Below are 24889 nucleotides of genomic sequence, written 5' to 3'. Positions count from 1 at the left end.
GAGTTTTCCAAAAGCACTGTATGCCTTTGCTAACCTGTTGTCTATCTCTCCGTCAATCTTACCGTCTGAGGAGATGAGGCTACCTCGGTAATTAAACTGCCAGACTGATTTAAGCTCTGATTGGCCAATGGTGATATGGGGATGATGGAAGACTTCCTGAGGTGCAGGTTGATAGAGCACTTCTGTCTTCTTTAAGCTGACTTCCAGCCCCAAAAGTTCAGCAGCATCTGCAAAGCAGGATGTTAAACGCTGCAGAGCTGCTTCTGTGTGGGCGACAAGGGCGGCATCATCGGCATAGAGCAGCTCCCGGACAAGATGGTTTAAGGTCTTGGTGTGGGCCTTCAGTCGCCTTAGATTGAAAAGGCTTCCATCAGTACGATATCGAATGTAGATACTGTCCTGATCATCAAGGTCTGCCGTGGCCCTTTGGAGCATCATGCTGAAAAAGACTGTGAAAAGGGTTGGAGCAAGAATGCAGCCTAGTTTCACAGCATTCTTTATTAGAAAGGGCTCAGAAAGTGCATTGCCATATCTGACTTGGCCATGCTGGTTTTTTAGGTGAGATGCAGTATGCGTGGAACTGAACACACCCTTTAATCCTAAAGTTCATCTGCCAGGGTCGAGCAAGCTTGGACGGTGGCAGTGAGGTCCTCAGGACGCAGGTTTAATTAGAGTGACCTTTCTCTTAGATGGATTGCCTTACAGGGCTAAAATAGCTCCATCTGCCCAGGTTTGGGATTAGAGTTGTCCTTCTCCTAGGATGACTGACAGAAGGCTAACGAGCTCATCCTGCCCAAGGATGTATTGTATATGCAAAACATAGCGTCAAATCTGCTGGTTCAGGCAATTCTCCTCATGTGGTGACTCTGGGTAGAATAAATACGCCTGTGAATGTGTAAAGCATGGCATAGGTGTTAAGTATGTGAGTATTGTATGCAGTATTTAGGCTGGAAAACATGCATTTAAGCTTTATTAGCTTGGGACTGCATGTTCCTCTCTGCTTAACCGGTAGCTTATTTAAGAGAAGCAAAAATAAAGATGTGTGGGTCTAAAAGGTGTACAGTACTTTCCTCTTCATTTAAATGGAGGGCAATATTCATCCCTTGCTGAAGGCAGTTAGAAAGGTTTCTGTGTATTAGAATTGCTTAAGGTTTAACTTTTTGAGTCTTTGCACATACAAACTCTTACCAAAATCTTTCCATAAGAGGTGAGATGGAGCCTAATTATCCAACTCGCCTCTGAAACAACTGTGAGTCATTTGTGTTGCACTTTGGACAAACTAAATAAAGGATCAGTTCATAATAATCTTGCTTCTCGTCTGCTGCAATCTGAACTGTTTTGAATATTTCAAATGGCAACAATTAAAGAGTATTTTTCACAAATGAAAGAAAAATATGTTAATTCCTTTAAGTATTTTTATGTAAATTTGCAGTGCACGATATGTTCTAGCACACTTCTTGAACTTTCTGGTAAGGAGGTTTCCTTTAGGCAACTTCAGTTGAGAAGCCGAATCTATCCAAATTTTGTCTGTAATCAAAGGAAAGGTGTAGGTGCCTGCAGATGTGTGTAAAATATGTGGGATGACTCATTGTATTAAAAGTCCATCCCTTTCCAAGGACTGCAGAGAGAACCTGTATGACTCACTTGGATAACACAGTCAATGACTAGGCAGCTAAAGGAAGGAGAGATTAACAAGGCTGCAGGACTCCATTTCTACTCATAAATAAGTCAACCCAGGTGCCTGGGTTTTGGCCACAAGTCTGGCTGACTAGAAGGTTGAAGTCTTCCCATCCAAAATGGGATGAGATTACCCATACTCCCAGCTAGGAATAATCTCAGCCTTGTGCTGTTCCCAAAACTGTGGTTGGGAACAACATATTGTTTTGTGAGGCTACAAATGGTCAAAGGCAGAAATCCTGTGAAGACCATAGATTTAAAAGTATTGGCAATCGTACAGCAGTGCTCAAGTTCATGCCCTGGGCATGTTTGGGTTGCAAGTATAGTTGTAGTCACAGTGATTGCTACCTTTATTTAGCTGGTTTATGTTGGATTACTTTATTTTGATTTTTAATGCTTTTATGATACAGAAGCTAATAAATATGAAAAAAACTAAATTTAAAAAAAAAAAAAAGACAAAATTGTCCACTGCATCCTGGTATTGTGAAATAAACTCTTCATCTTACCTGCTAGATAAAAGTCTATCTGTTGTGAAATTTCTTACACAGTTACAGCTCTGTTGTAATGGCAAAGGTGCTGCCCTGCTCTTCAATGCAAGTGAGACAGTGGGAAGTTTCCACCAAAGAGAACTTTCCAAGCATATTGTGTATATGTGTTAAATGTGTGCAATACTGTGTTTACAAGGGACATAGAATTAGCTTGGCTTTCTTTTTCATGTTACAATGAAGAATTAATAGCATAAATATGTGTTCAAAATACTGACTAGCAGAGCTGCTCTCAGGGAAAGATATTCCGCAGATGACAGAGGTAGGAACTGTCATGAATATATTGATGAAGGAAAGAAGGTTGGTTGCAAATGCTGTAAAATCATACATATTCCAGATTTCCTGTAACTCTTTCAATCTTAATTTTTCCTTACAGCCATAAACAAAGAGAAGCTTGAGAAAACAACTGGACTGAAAATTCTGCAGACTGGTGTGGGGGAGGTAAGTGGCTTCCAGGCATTTTACATTCTCAAAAATGTTTTAATTCTTGGGGTTTTTTAAGAAATCCTGGAGCTCATGAACGTTTGTGAGCTACCAGTCTGATAGTGCTAAGGGCCTTTTATGATACAGTTGCATCTGTCAAAATACAATCTGCTGCACAAATAGCACTGTATCCCACAGAGAAAAAAAAATACCATCCTTATGAGAAAAGTGCAGCCAACTTGAAGAAATGCAGTTTTTGGCTTTGTTGTATCACAGGAACAAAATCCCCAAAGATGAGCACAGTGACTGAAATTCTTGTATTATTCCCCTTGGTTTTCATGGAGCGCTATCTCATGTAGATCAATGAAAGTTTAAATTTGGGGTAAAGAGTCTTCAGATATTTGAGAGAATCTGACAGTGAATGTCTTGCTTATTTTGGATGTAACTTGAAACATAAATAAAACATGTGTCTGTTATTATAGTGATATCACTAAGCAAAAACTCCACTAAGCAGTTCATAATTTATTAATAAACATGATGCTATCTGCTAAGAACCTTGTATGAACTACAGTTGATTGCTAATTCTCGTGCTAATTTTGTGTACACATTTATCTTTTTTTTTCCTTTTCATTTAAGTAATTTTGCTGGTGGTGAATGCTCACAGGGCTAGGCAAACGCCTTTTCTTGTGATTACATTATTCTCGGTATTAAAAATAATTAATTACTAACTTCTAATATACTGAAGGAATATATATATATTTCTTTTTTCTGATTTTTGGGGTTTGTATTTCTAATTTTTATCAGTCTATGCCTAAGAAACATAACTTGACAAGATTTCTGAGGTTCATTGTGCAACTTCATTCACATTACTGAAAGACTTGGTTCTGAAGAGGTAATAACCCTGAGAGCTGCTGTGAAGCTCAGGGTCAAAGCTGTAAGAATTAGAACTTGAAAACAAAGATTGGTGAAATCATCAGAAAATGAAAGCCATCATCTCTACTAAGCTGATTTAACCAGGTATGTTTCTTGAGGATGCATAACCTGAGGAACTGGGAACTGTATCCTGGAGCATGGCTGTGCACTTTAGGGCATGTTCCAGCTTCAAGTCAGACTGAAGCTTGTGTCTGTGTTATTTGCAACCTCTGGTTTCTGTTAAATAACAGGAGAATCAGGACTGTGGCACGGGCTATGGAAGCCTGATTCAGTAAAGTTTTACCCAATGGGACTCCTCACACTAATGAAATACCTCCATGAATTTTGTCCCATTCCAGTCATTGAATGGATTCCAGTTGGCTTCAAAGTCCACTGGAAAATGAAAGCCCACTTCACTTCAGATGCTTAGTGTTAAATCAACTGTTATATGTGGTCAATGGAGAAAGAAAGCACTTTTGAAGTGCAGCAAGGTGTCACTGGTTAAATGCATCATTAATCCACATTGTAGTAATGGGGTTGTTGTAACCATGGTAGTCTAAGGATGTACATGGACTATAACCTCAAGGACTTCTGGTTTTTAAGACCAGCTAACAGAATTGGAAAAATTGAAGAGTTCTTAGGCTAGAGATCTCATCGATCTGATTCTTGTATTTAGTTTAGTAAAAGTCACTGTAGAACTCACTTTCCCTGTATTTAAGTTATCATAACATTTAAAAAAACTACTGATATTACTTAGATTAATAAAAATTTTCATAGAAGTCTGTGTTTTACACTCTGCCAAATATGCATTTTTAGAAGGCAAAAAGTGAAAGCAGACATTCTGGCCTAAATATATTCCAGGTTATATCTGAGAGAGGGTGATCATCAGAGAGAGAACCAAGTGTTTTGAAACAGTGAGGTGATGGGAGAACATTTATTCAGCTGCTTATATATTTTGTTGGATATGAATTCTCCCAGCTGTGTACATTCCCCATTCTAAGTCTTGTCAGATATGATTGTGTACATAATGAATGCATTTCTGTGGCCTCACCTACATAAAAAATAAAGGAGTGCTGTAACCAAGCTGTTTCTCTGTTGATAGAGTATCAGATTCAGGGTATTTCAGGTTAAATCTAACTATGGTAATCCAGTTTTGCAGTTTGTTTTTTATTCACCCTGATGAATAATTATTATTGAAATAATGGAAAATACATATTTAAACATAATGAAGGAGCCTTTTGTTGAGTAAGGATTTCTTTTACTTTACACTGTAAGAATGGAATTACTTTTAATGGTAATGGTAAATCACAGTCAAGATGCTCAAATCAAAAGTACTTAGAAAAACTTTAGTCTGAGAATGAGAAATGGCCTTTTTGTTTGGACAGTAGGTGAGATGCATGGCAAAGTTAATGGACATATAATCTTCACTTTCAGGCCTGTAAAATAAAAAGGATTGATTTTGCAAGGCAAGTTTCATATCTGAAATACCTCAAGAGAAATATAGCTGAGATGGTAGAGGCAAGTGGAGCTGCCGTATAAACAAATGCAGGAACTCTTCTAAGCTCAGCAATAATTCATGTGTGGCTCTGGAGAGTGGAATCTGTTTTAGGTGTTGATCTATGATAACAGGATTTGTGCCTCAGTAAGGAATGTGTGGACACCAGTGACTACCCAGGCCTTGGGCGTGTTAGAAGGAGACTGTGTCTTTCTCTGTGGAGATGAGAAATGCTTCTCAGAGCTCCTCAATCTCCCGCTTTCTTTCTCTATCTCAGGAAAAATGTTTCAAAAGCAACAACAAATTATAAAATTCACACCAAGCTTACTGAGCCATTCAGTCAAATCCAGGGAGAGCTGATGAATTGCTTTTGTGTCACTGCATAAACATGTGCTGTGTAGTCATTAACAACATGGGTCTGGAGTCTACCACAGCTACAATGGTGTTTATCATCTTTATGTCATGTAAAAGATTTCCACAGCTTCAGTGATTTTTTTGGCTAGACCTGAAGTTAGCTGCATTGTGTCAACGTAGGGTAGGCTCTGCTTTAGCAGGATTAAAAATGTGTCCCTAAGCTGCAGCTTCAGAAGCTGCTCATATTTCAGGATGGTGAACTTAAAAGTTCTGTACATTTCATGGGAACGTTTGGATGAAAAAGTGCAAAGCGCTGCCTGGACTTCTCTGCCTGCAGAGCTTCTTTCAGGCCATTATGGAACAGACCTTTACCGGTACTTCCACAGCGCATCCACCTCAACATCTAACATTTGCAGTAGAATGTTCAACAGTACAGAGATCTAGAGTGATTGGGGTTTTTTGTATGCTGTATATCACTCTTAAAGTGCAAATTATTCTGGCACTTGTCTTGTTTGTAAGAAGGCTGTTATGCCAGAAAACCAGAATAACTCTGCTGTAGAGAAAACCAGTGCTGACATTGAAATCCTGAGGATCTGTGCATTGCTTTAGTACTGACTATCTCTGGAATCACGTTTGCCAAGATGTTTATTTTCTATTTGGAGTTTTCCAGCACCTATAGCAGGTGCTGGAAAAAAAGTAAAACTAAAAAATCTCTAGAACTGCTCTACAGTAGCCCTCCAAGATTTGAGTCATTGTCATGCATGTTTGCGCCACACAAATTCATCGTAAGCATTTCACACCTTCTTGTTTATTCAGGTACAATGAAGCTTTGAGGTATTTTCTTTTGATCTCCTACACATGAAATAAATCTCTGAAGTCCTGAGGTAATTTTTAGTTAAGTTCAAGAACTTCTTGAAGTTGAGTGTCTGTGAGGGTATGAATGTACATGTTATTTATGTGTATATTTGCATAATACCATAAAACACACAGTACTGGTAAAAAACCTGAAGAGCTAAACAGCATTTAAGCAGGACTCATGTCTCCATCCTCCTCTGTCCCAGCTTGATGTGAACCACTGTGTTTTGCAAAAATAAGAGTTGAACTTGTTGCTCTGCTAGGCTGAGCACTCCTGCAAGATCTTGGGGGCAGCATTTGGTCCCACATGGAGCGAAAGCCTCCTTAGCAGCATCGTGGTTACCACCCGACTTCTACTGAGTTCAGGACTCAGCAGCATCAGAAATCCCAGTCCCATGCAAACCTTAGTCCGGGAGTTGCTCTCCAGCCCGGGAGCCACAGCTCTGCACAGGGGTCACTGAGTAACATGATATTCCTTCAACATGCTTTAGGAACTTAACTACTTCTCTCCCTTCACATAAGCACTTTTGAATGATTGTAGGAGCACAGTATTTTTCTGTTCAGTTCCATGCTGAGCTCGGCTGTGTCCGGAGTTACTATGACACGGATAAATAACTGTTTATCCAGCTTTTGGCTGAAATTTGTTTTCAGCCACAGTTTCAGAATAACAGGTCAGGCTCTCCAGTGGCTCAAGAAAGTGTGATGATTCAAAGCAGGTTCCGGAGGCTATGAGTGTGTGATTTGAATAATCAAAGATCTGAATCAGGCCTTAAACAAACAGAGAGAATGACATTGTTTCTGTCTTGAACTGGTAAAGGAACACCCACTTTGGAATATGTTATATTAAATTAACTCTTTCAATTTCCCAGTAGGGCTGCACAGAAAAAACTCATCACTGGAGTCATAACATTGCAGGATTTGAATCATGACTCTCATATGGGAGACATATGAATTAGAACAGTTTTCTGAACTAAATGGAAGTAACCCAAAATATATGTGAAATGGGCACTTTACCATACCTCTAGATGTTCTAAAACAGAGCAGTGATATTTTGACATGTTTCAGGATATTCTCATGTATAGATATTTTGATAGGTGTAGAGTTATGTTGATGTTTCATAAAGTGATGCTACTGCAATGAAGAAATCCGCATTTAAAAATTCTAGTGAAGCTAGAGGACAAGATAAGGCAGACTCTCCCGTGATGTGCAAGCCTCTGAGGCAGGAGTCAGATTTCTACCTTACTACCTTCCATAATGTTGCCAAATTTTGTCACTCATGTTCATGTATGGAGATTTTAACTAGAATGACATTGGAAATCCATAAAAAAACCTGGAGTGCAGAACTTGACGAGTCATTTTCATTTGCTGAAGATTAAGGTGTAAACTTTTTGTCTGATTTTCTCTGGCTACTGGGTAAAATGCTAAGTATTGTCTTTTGGCTTGTCAAGACCAAATTAGTCTGGGATCCACTCCAGCTGTCTCTGTTACAATGATATCTTGGCAATCACCAAACGCTCCCAATCTGGAGCAGGTATTGCCCAGAGGTACCCAGGATCAGAAGGGATGTTGTACCCAGGTCATTTAGATAAGGTAGGTCTTACACTGACCACAATGTAGGAACAGCAGCTGTGTATGTAAAAATACTCAAGTTTTAGCCCAAGTCACAGGTAGGTTTTTCAACTTCCACTGAAACCCAAACTAATTAGGCTGAAGCCAAGCACAGGCACATGTGAGGGAATGCACTCTGCATCACAGGGTAAGTGTTCTTAGACAAGGGGGCACCAAGGAAGGCTTTTTCCCTGAGCCTGCTTTCAGCATTTTTTTCTTATAAAACTCATGGCTCAGAGATCAACAAGTTTATTTTTTCCTATTATGTGACATCTGGGATTGGAGTTCTGCAGACAGAACGAGTTCTTGCTGTTGGCTTTTGTTGATCACTGTGGCTGTTGATGAGCAGCTGAACAGAGATTTCCAGGAGGGACAGTGTTCTGGAGCCACATGCATTGCTATGGGCAAGGCACACGTCAGGTCACATAGGGGTTCTTTGCTTTAAGGCATGTAACTTTAAGGCTGTATATAAAAATAAGAACAATAAGATTATATGAAAAACCTTAACAGTACAGTCCTAGGAATATTCTTGGTGAAGGCAGAATGAGAAAGACTTACCTTATCCCACTCACACAAATTACAGATTCTAAAGCTATGTAACCCTTAAAAATTAATAGATTATATTTTACATATAATTCTACTAGTAATATGTTATTTATATGGAATTTTACTGATAGTGAATATCTCACTATTACAGTTTGTTGCACAGGCAGCACAGAAGTAACACTTTAAGGACTTTGAGGAATAAAGCTAAACAGAACATTAAATTTCTCCAAAGAGAATGATGGAAATCTATGGCTCATTTATTTAAGATCTTGTATGCTTCTGCAAAATGCATTTTAGATAATATTTAGAGATAATGTTAATGTTATTTGTTAACTATTCATTATAGTACATAGCCCACTAGAGGGCTGCTTTTCAAATAAATTGCATCCAGAGTGTTAATAAAAGTGTTAAGTGTTTAAAAACAAAAAATATGCAGCATGAATACGTATATAATTTTACCACATTATTTTGTCAAATATCTTCTGTTGCTGCCTGTTATATACGGAACATACTAAAACAATATAAATTGTGGCCCCAACTCTACAAACGTTTAGAATATGTTTGGCTTTAAGTATTTAGTTAGACTTTCCTTATAAGCTACTGATAAGTTTAGAGTTTAAGAGATGCCTGAATGCTCCTGAGACTGTCTTCTGTCACATATCACACCATCTCTGGTTGTGGAGGGGCAAAGTTCCAATGTTTATCCCCTGTATTTGATTTGAATATTGCATAGCAGAGGTATTTTGACATCTGAATGACAGGTCACAGCTTCAGTTTGGAAATCATGTGTCAGTAGTAATTTCTTTTCTTGTGCTCTGATTGTGACAACGCCCTCCACCTTCTTTACAAATTTTTAAAGAACACGACAAAGAAATGAGGAGATTACAATGTTAAGAAAAATACAGGAAACCTGATTTTCAGACACAATTATCAGTCTATATTGATTTATGTTTTCCTCCTGAAACAGTATATAAAGCACAAGCATTCAAGTGTCACATTGGTTCATGAATTCCTTTACAGTAGCACTGTGTGATTTAAAGGAGCAGAAGTGCCAAGTGATGTGGCAGTTGCCATGGCAACCACAGCAATTCAATTTTTATTCAGTATCATGTAAAATGAAACAAGATACAGTTTGCCTTGTGGCTTCAGGAACTTATGCATCCTACCAGTGTTGTTGCTTTTTGTCTTTTTTAACATTGTGCCGTTTAAATAGTAGCATGTGTTTGTTTTAAGGATTTATCTTGGGTTTAGGCCATGTCATGCCATTGTTTTTAAAGCAGAGTTTCCCTTAAAAACCATTATAAATCTGCAGAGAAAAGAGCTTTAGATGCTAGCACTGGCTACATAAAGCCAACTGCAGGGTAATTCTGCTCAAAAATCAATGTTATTATCCACCCTAACTATGATTTGGCAGCCTGCACTTGACATATTCATAAAGAAGATATGCAGAATCCTTAAATAGGAGAACATGATTGTTTGTACTAGATATCTCACTGATTCATGAAATTCAGCAACCTCCTTCTACTAGCATCCATGAGTTCTTTATGACTCAAAGGAAAACAAAATCTTCAGTGGTGTAATGGGTTGGCTGGGGAAGCTGTAGATTAAGATTAAATTCTCTTAAACTGTCTGAAGTCTGAGGGATAGAGATGGTCAGAAACTGTAAGAAGGGAGATTCTTTCACCTCCGCTGGTAGGAGCTTGATCCTGGCAGGAACAGGTGGATTTCAAACAATCTCAAACACAGATTTAACTATTTAAGGAGAGGAAGAGGTGGCAGATCCCAGTCCCTCAGCCCTCTTTCTAGAAGACCCCAGGCAGCAAATATTCCCATCCAGCTCAACCTGGAAAGCCACCTTCAAGAACCTCTGCTCTTAGTCCATAAGCATAGAGGAGCAAGTGTCTAATTCTAGGATTCAAACTGTGAGACATCCAGCCTTCCTATATGAATCTTTTAAGTCAGGGGCCTTATAGCTGCATCAGTGCTGGTAAAATAAACAAGAAGAGGGCATAGAGCCTGTCATGGTCCCACGTTTGTCTGTACTGTTAAATTGTTGTCAGTCACAGTATGTCCTGTGCCAACTAGTACTCTTCTGGGCTGTTTGCTTCTAAGTCTAAGCAAGATCCAGGCCAGGGACCATTCATAACAGGAAGTTTCAGTGGGGTCACCCTTGGAGCACAGGCATAAAGGTATGTTAGAATTAAACAAGAATAGGATTAAAACTTTAGCTGCATGTAGTGACTTTTTTTCCCCTATCTAGTTAGAATAATTGTTGTACCATTTATTATAGGTTTTTTACTACTAGGCTGTAAAACTTCAGATCTCTTCTGCTTTCTGTGAAGGCTGATGGCTTGGTAGCATGTTCTCATTCATTCTGCTGAGAATTGTTTTGCACTTTTACCTCATTAAGTTTCCACCCTCAAAGGCAACATGTTGCTGCATGTCCATCCCTTCAGCACCCTTCAGAATGCAAGGCTTTATGTGTTACACATATAAAAGCATATTTCTGTCAGAATACTCTTAATAAGATTCTAAATTTAAGCATGAGGACTCCTATTAAATTAGTTTTGTTGAAGCTCCGTTTGGGGTTCTTTTTGCATTAATCAGCAAGATTTATCCTGATGAGATAGTTTTAAGATTTAGTTAGGCAGATGTTTGAGTTGCTTTGACTAAGCATAGTTTTAGTTCTGTTCACACTTTGACTGGTTTAAGGGTTTTTGTAATTAGAATGCAAACATACTTCACTGAATCATTAACTCATAATTTTTGTAGAAACACCAATGGCTCACAAACCACAGAATGTCCCCAGCGGGTCTCTGTTTTCACTTTGGTACATGTAGGTATCTCTGATTCATATTGCTGGGCACTAGGCACAAGCATTGAAGAGATAACTGATAGATAAGGAGAGAATGAGCAGAAACACTGCAGCTCCAGCAAAATACCCATTTCAGTGAAGAATTATATGTGTCTGTGTACTGTACACCAAGACTTGGGTAGGGTGTGAGCACAGCACGAAAACAGCTCCTGGGTCAGTGTGACTGCTTTTAGTGCTATGGAGAGACCTGTCATAGAGTGATTTTTCCATGTGATCTGAGCATATCAAGTGCTTCAGTATTAGAACCCGTGACAAGGAAAAGGGACATGATTCAGTGCCACAGAGAAGTGACCTAGTCCATTAATGCTCGAGGACCACTGTGGTTGACAACAGTTCACTGTGCACTTTGCTCTTGCAAAGGGGCGTCATTTTGGAAACTATTTATCTCTCTGGTTCTTTACCTTTAGCAGGTACAGCAATGACTTCATTTAGCAAACGTCAATGCTGGGTTTATGATGCAGATTTCACTGGATTGTTAAACTGTTAATTTACAGATCTTTACTAAGTGAATGCAAACAAATTCTGGTCCTCAAAGCTCTGCTAATGCACAATGCTTGAATTTTAATTTCCAGTCCATCTTAGATTACGGTGATGAAAAACAATATTTAATCCCTCGTTAACACATGAATTAGAGGAAACTGTCATTTCCCACCAAACAATAACGGGATTATCTCAAGAACTGTCAGTTTATGTGAAAACATTATGTTGCCCAAATTTTCATAAAAATTAGCAGTGGGTAATATTCAAGATCAGAGCAATGGAAAGAGGGAAATCTGCATTCATGGTAATAAATATTCATATTTGTCTGCTCAGGAGATGAAAATCTAATCAAGGGGCTATTGATGCGCTGGCTTTTTTTCTTTTTTTTTTTTTAACCAAGATGTTTCATCTAAATTGGGTTTGATATGGAAATTAGTCTTACTCCAAGTCCTCCAGGCCATGAGCATGCTGGGATAACACTGGAGGTGTCCAGTACATCAGATGTTGCTGCTAGCATCTGATTCTACAGACAACAAACACAATAAAATAAAATAAAAAGTTGACAACATCTCAAGGGTCAAGCTTCCAGTGGCTTAGGGTGTTGTGGAGGTTTTTTTCTCCCCTGAACATTTTAGTTTTATCCCAGTTAAATCCTCAGTACTGCAGGGTTAAAATTGTCATCATTTTTTGCTTTTGTTGACAATTACCATAAATCAGAAGACACTCTGCATGAAGCTTAATGAAATATGTATGATATAAAAATGGGAAGAAGATAAGTGCAGTATGCTGCTTTAGGATTTTGTGTGTGTATCTGTGTATCTGTGCGTGCAAATGCACAATCTGAAGAGCTAAGTTGTATTTTGTGCACTGAATGGAAGAGTCAGGCAGCTGCTGACTGGAAAACATACAAAAAACATATCATATGAATAAAATGTATCATAGTTTATCCAAAAGTGAGTGTAGTATGTTTTCCGTGTCAGTCAATAAGTTCAATTAATATACTTGCCTGTTAAAATATTCAGTTAAAAATATTTCTTGACACCTTTTTTTGGTTTTGCTGGTGTGAAAATGTGGTTCATCCTAAAAGTGTTTGCCTTGACATACTTTAGTAGTAGTAGTAGTACTAGTAGTACTAGTAGTAGTAGTAGTAGTAGTAGTAGTAGTAGTAGTAGTAGTAGTAGTAGTAGTAGTAGTAGTGGTGGTAGTAGTTGCTGTTGTTGTTGTTATTGTTGTTGTTGTTGTTGTTGTTCATAATATCTTGTCCTTTATTTTACTTCTTGGGGTGTTACGACCTTTTTAAAAAAATTAGACACATAACTAAGGTCCTGATCCTACAAATAACACATATATATAGAACTACATACATACATACACACACACACACACACATACATATGTGTGTGTATAAATAAAGACATCCTTTTGTGGAAGAGTATTGTGTTTTCTAAGATCTACCTAACAGACTTGTGGGTGCAACTGGACACTGGATGATTTCATCCAGTTACTGATTGTGCACACACGAGCAGTGTGTGAATCAGTCCCTTTAAAACTCAAAATGCCATCAATGAGTTTATTAAATTCCTGGAAAAATTGTTGTACAAAAAGCATCTTTTTAGATTTGGAATTGGGCAAAAGTCCTATCAGCAGCATTCAGCTATATTGCCTGTAGCAGGAGAGAGCAGAAAGGTAGGCAGAGCCTGCTCTGAGAGAAAGGATGTTCCTACTGACCAAGAAAAGGGAAGAGTTAGACTACAAATATTGTCTGTTGAGAAGGTTGCATCCTTTTATTATCAAATATATACCAAATAGGAATATGGAAATATGGCTTGTACTGTTTCAGAATTCCAGTAATTTGTGCAATAAATCATTGCAAAGCAAGTATAAGCAGCCTGCAGAGTGTGTTGTGCATGTATTGGCAGACCTGATATCTTTTACTGTACAATCTGTGCTGGCATCTTTGTCCAAAATGTTTTTCAGAGACTTTATCTTCCTAATCAACTCCTTTGCCAAGCTCAACAAAAAAAAGAAAAGAAATCCATGTAGCATATATAGCAGATGGGTGTTCAGTAGCATACAGGTGTTCGGCGTGCAGCTGCCAGACAATGTAAGGTAGGTAGATGTTTCATGAAAAATCCCATTACTTGTTCCTAAAAGAAGGAGTGGTCCATTTTCCTAGTGCTACCTTCACTAGCAAGATGTACACCTGAGAGTATTAATGGCTCCTCTTAACTCTTTCCCATTTGATCAGAGTAGTGCTTAGATGACAACTGCCTTTTTTCTCTTTGCCTTTTCCCAAGACACTAAATTGGCTCTGAAGTTCATCATTTTCTGCAGCAGAACAGCAGCAGCCTGCACTGAGGTTAGGCAGCATCATTTGACCTGAGTTCCTCTTTATTCACTTTACCTTCTTACATGTCTTGCTATTAATTTTAGCATAAATCATAATTGTTTCATCATGGAGAAAATTGGAAATTCTTCATATAGAGCAAGTAACTTAGGCTACAATAGATGAATATGTAGGAAAAATGATCAAATCAGTTTTAGTTGCTTCTACTGAAATGCTGATTTGAGTTTGTCTTAAGTAGAGAGATTATGATTAGAGAAGCATTAATCCTAGAATCATAGAATGTTTGGGTTGAAAGGGACCTTAAAGATCACCCAGTTCCAACGCTCCTGCCATGGACAGGGACACCTTCCACTAGATCAGGTGGCTCAAAGCCCCATCCAGCCTGGTCTTAAACACTTAAGTCATCGTATTAAGCCATAGTACATCTCAAAGTAGCATCTGGAGATGAGCAATGCAGTGCTGCCTGTAAGTAGTATATCTGATACAGTGTCAGTACTCACACCACTAACTTCTGCAACCAACTTTATCTTCTTAAGGTGCTATGTATTAAGTAATATCCTCAAATTCTTACCACAGGTAAGAAAGAGGCTTCAGGTGCTTCATGGACCTCAGCTGTGGCCCTGGGTTCCATTTCCAGTCACCTTCATGCAGGGAGCTGCTACTTCACACTACTGAAGTATCACAGGCATCTTCAGGATATGCACTCTGATTTTCCCCACAGAATTGCCATGTATACATTTGGCAGTGCTCAGCAGGATACTGTTCTCTGTGCTGAAGAGCTTCTTAATATCGTGAATGTTTACCATTTGGATGAAATCAAGTCTTTTCCTAGTTTTTCATGACAGAAGCATGGCAGAGACCCAGAAGAGAGGGGAGGTGTAGTCCTCATGCAGAAGGAGGGACACCCTGATTTTCTGCACAGCTCTTCTGTGTGGGCTAAACATGATCAGCTACACTGGGCAGTAGCCTCCTGGAATTGTTTCATTTTATGTAGATATTTTAACATTCCAGATAGCTTATGAGAAACTGGGACAGGTAGATGTTCAACATAGCTCCTGGTTCACACTAAGATTCTTTTTGTGAGTGAAATGTGTGAGTTTGGTTTCCCACAGGAGTGCTCTGACACTAAACTCTAAATGATGGTAAAGTTTTCTGTCACCTGATCATTAACAAAAAGTGATGGTTTTGACATGAAAAAAATTTCCTATTCAAAGTTTTCCTAAAACTTTTGTGGATCTGTGAAAAAAATCCCTCTGTAGCAAATTGATATTTCTTTGCATAAATCATTTAATTGAGAAAAGGCTGAGTAGTTTTGATTAACAGGGGCATTACAGTAATGCTTTCTAGACAGGACTGGGATCTCTCTGGGTACCTGCCCACACATAAAGTGACAGGAAAACTATGTCTTTGAGTGATTAAGATAATCACTGAAAAAGACAAGATTAGAAAAGAAAGGGAATAAAAATTATCATCTTTCTTATTTTAAAATTAAGTATCCAAATTATAAGGATACGAAATTAAATTATCCAGATTTGGAAACAAGTCCATGAGAAATTTGTGTCTGGATCCAAAGTCCAGCCCAGTGCCAGAACCAGATACTCACCTTTCCTGCCCATTAGTGTGCAACTCCAGAAGCATCAGGATGGAAGCTTATCTTCAGATTTGACTTAACAAAATGTTTTAATAATCCTAGCTATGAAATGCTAGGAGCTGATCTTGGATTTTACAATAAGAGGCAAAGTGGTTGTGATACTGTATGGTATGTAAATTATATGCAAAGTATATTGGCATGCAAATTTGAATGCTGAAAGGAAAATCATTCTTTTCTAAACCAGAGAAGAGAGTTTTACACCCAGATAAGCCATAATCTGCTGATAATTTTTTTTAACAAACTGACAGTACTTCATTACATTTTGAAATATATTATAAATATATAAAATAAAAACAATTTTGTCTCCTTTCTAAACAGGTTCAGTTTCTTTACTTTGCTGATACCAAGAAGACAAAATTGCTAAAAGTCTGTCAGATAACTAAGATCACACAAGGAAGCCATATTATAAGAAAAAAATTAATTATTAATGTGTGAAATTTTAAATTGTCATTTTAAGATTTTAATCTTTTGGCTTCATCAATAGAAGCTTGGAGTAGATCCAGGTGTTATCTGTGACCTTGTTGGTCAATAACACCCGCAGTGCCTCATACCGTGTTGTTATTGTTGTTTTGTATCCATTAGACAACGAAATGTTCCTCCATCTATTGACATGGTGAACTTTGGAAACACTAATGGGGAGATATAGAATATTTCAGGAATGGGTAATGTTGACAGGGCAAGATACACCTGGTTGTCTCTCTGGCTCACCAATACCACAATGGTTATCAAGCATATTTTGTTAAGTGCAACAAGAGAAAGCAGAGCAATAGTGGCTGTGTGGGCTGTCTTTTCTCGGTTTTGTCTTTTTCATTTTGAGCCTGAGTTTTGTGCCAGACTAATAGCCGATGGCAATGGGCTGGGGAAGTGCAACTTTCACTAAGATTAGGGAATGTGCAGAAAACAATGTGTGAAATCCTGATTTGACAAGGGTGAACAGACTGGTGAGGGCACCAAGACATTTTGTGAAGTGAAACCATATTTGTACCCAACGTGTCTAGAAAAAACCTGTAACAACCAAGGTGCCAAAAGATCCCACCCAGGAGACAATAGAATGACATCCTCATTATACCAGTCAGGGAATAAAGGAGGTGCAGAATTCATTCTGCCCTTTCCAATTACTGGCAGCTTATATTAATTGATGGTAGTGGAACAATGTGTGTGTTGTTGTGCTCTGGGGTGATTATCCTTGTGAGACTGTAAGTTCAACAGTTGTCATGCAATTTGGAGTTGCAGGCTGGCAATTTTTGTAATTGAATCTCAGGAAATAAACAAAATATGGCAACTTGATACATTTTGAGCAATTAAATTTCTGCTGAATTTTCTTCTTCATCCTGGGGACTCCCAAATTCTCAGTCAAATTCTGTCTCTGATCAGGAATGCAAATAACCTCAAAGAAACAGAAGAAGAAAGACATCTTTATTGTATATATGTCACAACAATATATTGTATTGGCACCTGCCCTTAATTCAAAACATAGTCTTAAAAATCTGCCATCTGACCACAAGTTAGGAAAGCAGACTGAAAAATTGTATCAGCTGTGGCTTTTCTGGCTCAGGAGAGGGGGAACACAGAATTCCTCGTTGTTAAATTACTTATTTGCAGGGTGCAAATTCAGTACTCCTACCCAACCTGTTCAGGATGTAGAGCTTTCAGAGCAAGGTCTCTTCCTTACTTCATGCCCGGTGTCTAATATGTTTATTATTAATTATCACAGTGTAGCAGGTACAGGGAACCACCAGGCTGGATTCCCTCATGCTAAATACCTGACAGATTAACAAATGCTTAGGGTTTGCTGGATCATTTCCTGAGAAGATAAATGATACATGGAATTATTTCTTTGGTTCAATCCTGCTCATTTACAGAACTGTACACTGGCTCTGTTTCATGGGACACTGGACGAGTGGGCAATCACAGACACATTCCAGGACCTCAGTTAATAAGACTGGCTCTGGCTTTATCCAGAGCTTTGAAAGTCTGGCTCACAGTTTCCAAGGCTTCCTGCACCCTTACCCTCCAGTGTGGTATGAGCCCACTGATTAGAAAAGTCTATTTGTAGCTGACATTATCTACCCCAAACTTAGTTGTACAGACACTTAACTGAATCATCTGTGATAGGAGTGTAGTCAGCTGAGCTCTATAATCAGCAGAGTCCAGCCATGATTGGAAATGCCTTGTATTTCCCACTGCTGATTAGAGGAAAAGCCAAAGGCTGGGGCTGCATAGTTAAATTGAATTCAGTTTAAAAGCTGAGGCTGAATAGATTGGATCTCCACTACATCTGAGGTGTAAAGATGATTCTGTCATATAAATAACTAGGTAAATTATGGATATCACAGACTTTAGTGTTGGCTGAAGGTGTGATTGGTGCAAATAATGTTCACTGAACTCTATGTTGGTCTGATAAGCCTGTCCTAGGGATTCCTGAGTGTGATCTTCAGCCATTTATGGCCATCTTTGAGAGAGCACTGAGGCTGTGCTTGTGTAGAGTGTGAGCACACTGAGCTCTAGCAGTCAGGTAGTCAAAGTCCAGCAGGTTTCTCAGCCCTTGTGCGTTTCTGTGAGACCATACAAGACCTCTTTAGTCCCGTCCTACACTCCATGTAGTCCATACATCGATGGCCTGGTGGTTAACCTCACTTCCAGGGCAACCCTTGGAGAACTGCTGGCCTACACAGTGAATAGTCTATAGCCTGCATTAGTTTCATAGCTAATAAAGAGCCTCTTCTAGTAGCCTGAAGCCCTCTCTTTACAGGAAACGAGTTCCCTAATATTGATGTTTGAACAGAGAGACAACAAAGATTTCCCTCTTTTTTGCCTGGTGTTGAGAAGTGGCATGGGGTTTGCCATGCTGACAGGGCACTTTGCAAGGAAAAAGTAAGGTGTTTGCTGTAACTAAAGGATATTTCCTTCTATTCTTTTCCTTTTTACTTTGTGTTAAAGATGTATGACTTCCCACTCAGCACAGCTTGCAGTGCGCCTTTGTTTTCCAAATTAGAAAAACAAAACAAGCTGTTTCTCAATATAGTTGTCGGGCAGTTTGTTGCATCAAGCTGTGAGCAATGTATGCCATGGAAAGAGCCCTGGCTGATGCCAGCAGAGGAGATGTGTGATGGGGATGCAAAAATAGTGATGCCACTTGGAGTGTATGCAAACAACTGTGTTTCCCTTCTAGTAGTGTAGAAACCCCTGGTGTGTCCCCGAACCTCAAAGCTAACTCAGAAGAAAAATATAATAATGTCATCATCTTTTATTTTGTTCTTTCTTTCCACTGCTTGCTCACCCCTTCCTAGGAGATGATAAGGAGTCTCATGGCAGGGGAGAGAGAGCTTACCACGAGGAAAATGTCCAGTTGCAAATCTGTACCTGTAGGGGCATGCTCCAGTCTATATGTGAGAGCAGCTGACTGGGTTGTGCCCACCCCAAGCCTAGAGTCTCTTGTTTCAGCAGCTCTAGGTCCCTTGGGTTCTGGATCAGTCAGAAGAGGGAGACAACTCTCACACACTGTAAAAACAATAAGTTTAAAAGGGTGAAATACTTTTGAATATATCTTGATTGCTTTTGAATCATTTACTTGAGATCGCATGCTTTTCCAGGGCAAGGAATAACACGACGAGTCATTCTTAGAGATAAAGCAAGTCTTTTTGCCAAAATAGTTTTCAGATTATATATACCATACTGAATGCTAGGCAGTTGGGTAAAAAAAATTAAACCTATTACTTTCTGCCAGTAGTTTCCATGTAGTTCTTGATATTGGGGATGTCTGCTCTGCTTTGGTTTTTATTCTATTCAGAACAAGTGATTTGGTATAATATTTCCTCAAAAGCTGTTTATTGAATTGACTTAACATTCATTTTTATTTAATATTAACTTGGTAAACCAAAATTTTAAAAAATGCTCCAATGAAATTGAATTTCAGGTTTCTATCAAAGTCATAACTGTGATAGTGTGAAACAGAAAATAAAAAGTTTTGAAGCGTTGTAAAAGGGCAACACTGATCATATATGCTGGTAGGTATCTGTCTCTCATTGATTTTCAGAGTCAGCTTCCAGTCATCTGACTCTTCACATCTTTATGAAATATAATGCATTATATAAAAATAAATCAGTTGAAGAACTCAGGATTCCGGCATGCCACATTATGATGTCAAGGATAAATGAACCCACTGAAAAAGCAACAAATGCACTTCAGTGATTGCAATTTTTTAGATTTTATCAACTAGCGTGCAGATTTCGTCTGTCTAAACACAGTGTATTCACCATTTATCTCCCATGAAATCAGTCAAAACAGAAACTCCTGTGTAATCAGTTTGACTCAGCGATGGTTTGGGTGGTGGTGGTGCCAGCAGAGGGAATCACTTTTCTCCCGCAATTCTCAGACAGCCAATGCACACATCTTATAGGGGTTACCTAGCAACTGTATGCTGCCGTTAGTTGAAGTGTAGTGATTAGTTAATAGCCCATGACTTCACAGGTTACTTTCTTTACAATTACACAGAAGTATTTAGCATTTGATTTCTTCTGAAAACCCCTTCTCGTACAGAAATTAATATCAGGTCATATTATGACTGGCGCTTATTTCGCCAGTATATAGTTAGCAGTAAGTGCTTCCTTTCCTCCACCTTCCCCATCATATTTTATGTCTTTCAGATGATTGTTACAACTTAAGCACATTACCAAGGGACAATTATGAAGTGTCAAAAAGATACCTGTGCAATTTTCTGGAACTTTCTGTAATTTAAATGTTACCTGGCAATTGCTTAAAGAACTGGCTGCTCACATCTCCCATGTCATGCTAGGACTGGGCAAGAGGGAAGATCATGCAGATGCAATAGTATCATAGGGGCACATTCATGACCCATTATGTCAGGTTTTACATTATACAAACGGGAGTTGGCTGCTCCACACTTAGCTCAAACATTCAGCACCACTTGAGCGTTTTGATGCAACTCTTCACATAGTATTTTGTCTTGGGCTCTTTTTTTACCTTTTTTTTTTTTAACCTTATAACTTTCTACTAAAAACATGCAATTTTCTTTTCTTTTTTTTTTTCTTTTTGACAGTCAATGTCCTTTTTTTTGCAAAGATCAGCTAGCTTTGAGCGTGTTTTTCATCGAATACCTAGCAAATCTTTCCTTTATTCTGTATGATTTCTTTATGAAATTTGGAAGAGTCCATTTCCTAGCTCAGGTAAGCCAGCCAGCCATAATATGTGCAGCATTTGGTTCTTTATGAAGTCCACAGCTCAAAAGAGAGACGAAGGTGAACTGTCAGCTATGCTTTATTCTTCCTACAGCCCAAATAACTATGACTGTAATGCCCATCCGTGCTGACCTGGAAGGTTGTTTCTGAGAAGTATGGTCACATTTTCTGATATTGCTGTCATGCCTCAAAGCCTGTTTGCTTCTAGAAACATCTGGAGAATGAACCACAAAATCATGAAAACATGATTTGAAGGGACTCTGGAGCCACATTATTCCATCTCCCGCTCAAAGTAGGGTGTTTGCCAAACTGTATCAGGCAGATTTCCTTTCTGTACTGGCAGTTCCAGCTCCAATGTTAGATAATGAGGACTAATTTTTGGAGGCAGAAGGAAAAGGGTGGAATTATTACCTTAGCTGTAAGAAAATATCATCCTTTGGATACTCCCAGTACTAACTTCTTGTACAATCTGGTCTCACGCCTTCTCCAAGGATTTGTTTTCTGTGCTCTTAGTCTTTTGCTGACTGCTGGTGATCTTGGTGTGTTCCTAGGAGAACTATCCTGATCCTGGCATTCCTGCCATCTGGCACATAACAAATAATAATGAGTTCTCTTTGTCTTTCTTCACCTTCTCAAAGTCCATGCTCAAAGCCATACATCACAGGCTCTGCATGTAATAAGTGCCACAGATGTGTTTGGGGTGATGATCACCGATAATCACATAGAGCATCCTTTCTGAGTTCCTTCCTACCAGGCCTGATCAGGGTGAGGAATGCTGTCATTTTCTCTCTAAACCTTGTGGACTTGCTAGTGTGGACTAGCTTGACAAACAAATTTAAAGTTCCCTGCAGCTATTTTCCCTCTGTGTGTCACCAGGGGCTTTAGATGATTGTGCAGGCTTGTTTGGCCCTAGAGAAACTTTCAGAATTGATTGGAAATGTTCTGGACACAGTTAGTGACAGAGTTTATTCCCCTGTGCCTGCTTCCAGCTCTGAAGGACCTCGGGACCATGTCCCTACAAAGGTTCTGATTCAAAATGCAGTGAAAACAGTGGAAGAATTACTTTGATTTAGGTCTCAAACAAATGCATTAAAATCATAAGATAAAAAAAATAAAAATAAAAAGATAAAGCCCAGAAAGTCTACTACACCCACCTGTTCCTGCATACAAGGAAAAGACAAGAAAAATTAGGAGCTTTTCTATAGTCTCTCACTCCCTTGGGTTCACTTTCCTGGTCTAACTCCATGTCATAAACACCACTTGGCAAGTATCCCAAAAGGAAGAGCACAACCTCGCTTGCTGCAGTGCTCCTAGGAGGAGCTGACCCTTTTGAAGGCAGTGGTATAGCTGCCCATTGCATTGCCATGGTCTCTTCAGGGATCACCCTGGGATTTTTCTAATGTGGACTCCTTGAATACAACCTTAGTCTGAGTTTCAAACACCCACCAGATAGCCTTTGCTAGTCTTAAAAGCACAGGCCATGTTTTGTGTACCTTGCTTCTGACTCGGGATTTTCTGAGAGCCACAACAAATTGTAGCTGGTGTCTTATAGACCTGTGTAAGTTATTCTTACAGGCATGGGAGGAGAAGGCAGAGTTTTGTTCTGTTATCTTTTAGTGGCACTAGATTTGCTGCTAATGAGAATTCACAAAGAGAAAAACATACAAAATATTTTATTTGTACTGTGAACTCAAGACAAAAATATATTACGGGTTTTATATAAATTTTATGCTCCTACTATAAATCCTGTTCCATGGACTACATATCCCTGTACATCACATAAGCCCAATTCCTATAAACACACTAGGTTAGTGTTAGCTAAAAACCAATCCTTTTATAACTTAATAAAATTTGAAGTGTTTTGTGGGTACAAGGGTTGATTTTTGTTAATTGTAACAGAGCAATGACTAGTATCTAGTCATTTTAAGCTTTGATCTCATTAATAGGGTCAGATTTTGTTAGTTAGGAAGGACAGTTTTTAAGACAGATGCTGTGATTTCTGAATAGTGATCATAGAGGTTGGATTAGAATATCACAATGATTTATGTGACTTTGGAGATATTTTATCATACGGTATTAAAGATAAGCTGCAGGTACAACAGATGGGTTTTGCCATACAATCCATTTATGCTTCATTCTCTAATGTGTGGTTATCACTGCATGTGTACAGGATGTTTTGTCTTGCAGAAGTTTTTCTAAAGGATTGCAGCAGGATTTGTGGTGTCATTTATTAAACAGCAACACCAGAGTGGTGCTGCACCATGACAGCTGCCGTTCTCCACAAAAAAAAACATTTTTTGTGTTTCTGACTCTTTCAGTCAGCTCCACAGCAACTTTAAACAATTCATCTATATTTTTTGTGTTTTGAGGGGGAAGTGTAGCTGCAGATTGACTGAAAGACCATTTTAGCATGTTTGGTTCTCTTTTAAAGTACCATGTTCATTTGTAAAGTGGTTGATCAGTCCAGTGAAAGGAGCTGTTGCTACATCCCTGCCTCATTAGCTTTTTAACTGACTGTGTTGGATGTGAACCCTGCTTGAAAGTACAGGGAGGTGGTTTGCTTCTGGTTCCATCAAAAGCAGCTTTCAAGCAGCAGCATGAAGATATGGGAAATTATTTGTTAAATTAAGTTAATAAGAATGAGATCAAAACTGGGACCAAACACTCCTGTCCCTCATTCCCATGTTCAGATATCCTTGTTTATTCTTTTCTAATAAACTGTGCTCAAATCCTAGCAGGCATATTTGGAGTTACTAATGATATTTTGAGTGGATCCTCCCTCTCATCCCCAGGAGAGTGCGCACAACCCAGGGCCATGTGCTGGGGGGGCACCTCTGGCACTGGTCATATTGTTTTTCAATTTGATGTGAGTATATTATTTAACACTGACTCCATTAAGGGGTTTTTTTCTCCCAGAAGAGTCTTTTACTGCATGTTTGATCCTCCTTTGTTGCCACATTTCACAGTCAGCAAAAGCTTTGAACTGAGAGCCTCTGCATCCGTTGGCCTTGGGTAACAGCAAGTTTCATGCCCTTTGTTTGCACATCTATTCTACAAAGCTGAGTACCTAAGTGAATAATTTTAAGAACAGAGCCTATATATCCAAATCCCTCCAAAAACTAAACTGTCCTAGATACAAATGACTTTTAAATGACATGTGGCTTATGTGAAGTCTGTATCATGTGCTCTGACACAAATGTTTGTCCAGCAGGTGTGAGCAGCATCTGTCTCTAATGCCTACACTTCACATTCACTGGTGAACTCTTTGTGGTCTCCTTTTTGAAAATTGTACTCCCTGTGAGAGGACTTATCACAAGTTAAATTACCTGTGAGATCACCAACTCTGTCTCCATCCTAGTGTTAAATTCCTAACAATTTCTGTCAACTCTCAATATCAGCAATGATGTTTAGTGAAACTCTTATACTATTAAAACTGCATCATTTTGGCATGGGTGATGACAAGTCAGAAGACAGCTCTGGACCATACCATTAACTTATCAAATAAAGAATTCCTACTGGAGACATCCCTGGTTGTCGAACTCTTTACCTTTTCTTTCTCTTTATTTTTCATCTAAAGGAGTAAATCTCGGCATTTGCCTTAACTGGTATTCCTGTTGAAATAAAAGATGAGTGAGTTTGCATCCAGATTTGGAGTTTATTTCTTGCAGGGTCCTTATAGGTCTCACAATAAGGCATTTTAAACTAAGCTTGTCTAAATGAGTAATCTTGTTTTGCAGGTCACAGTATAAGGATTTTTCCTCCTGTGGCATTTATTCTTCCCAATGGTTTCATTCTGTTTAAATCCATCATTTAAATATACCAAACATGAAAAAGAGATTTAGATGCAAACTATCAGTATTTTAACAAAGGTTTTGTTTTACTAGAGTAAAATTGAATGAATACCCAAAAGTTAAAAGTGTACA

The 24889-nt window shown here is 38.7% G+C and overlaps 1 protein-coding gene across 1 annotated transcript in view; it reads left to right on the top strand.

Moving 5' to 3' along the window:
* The window catches only part of PTPRN2 (protein tyrosine phosphatase, receptor type N2), a 577227-nt gene that overhangs the window by 336027 nt on the left and 216311 nt on the right, over positions 1–24889 (top strand). Inside the window, exon 11 of the mRNA XM_017819358.1 lies at positions 2599–2663. Within this exon, the coding sequence (XP_017674847.1) occupies positions 2599–2663 (65 nt within the window). The remainder of the gene's footprint in view (positions 1–2598; positions 2664–24889) is intronic.

The sequence above is a fragment of the Lepidothrix coronata genome, unplaced genomic scaffold (assembly GCF_001604755.1).
Source record: "Lepidothrix coronata isolate B3197 unplaced genomic scaffold, Lepidothrix_coronata-1.0 Scaffold74, whole genome shotgun sequence".
NCBI lineage: Eukaryota > Metazoa > Chordata > Aves > Passeriformes > Pipridae > Lepidothrix > Lepidothrix coronata.
The sequence above is the reverse complement of the archived record's forward strand: the minus strand, read 5'-3'. Positions and strand labels throughout refer to the sequence as shown.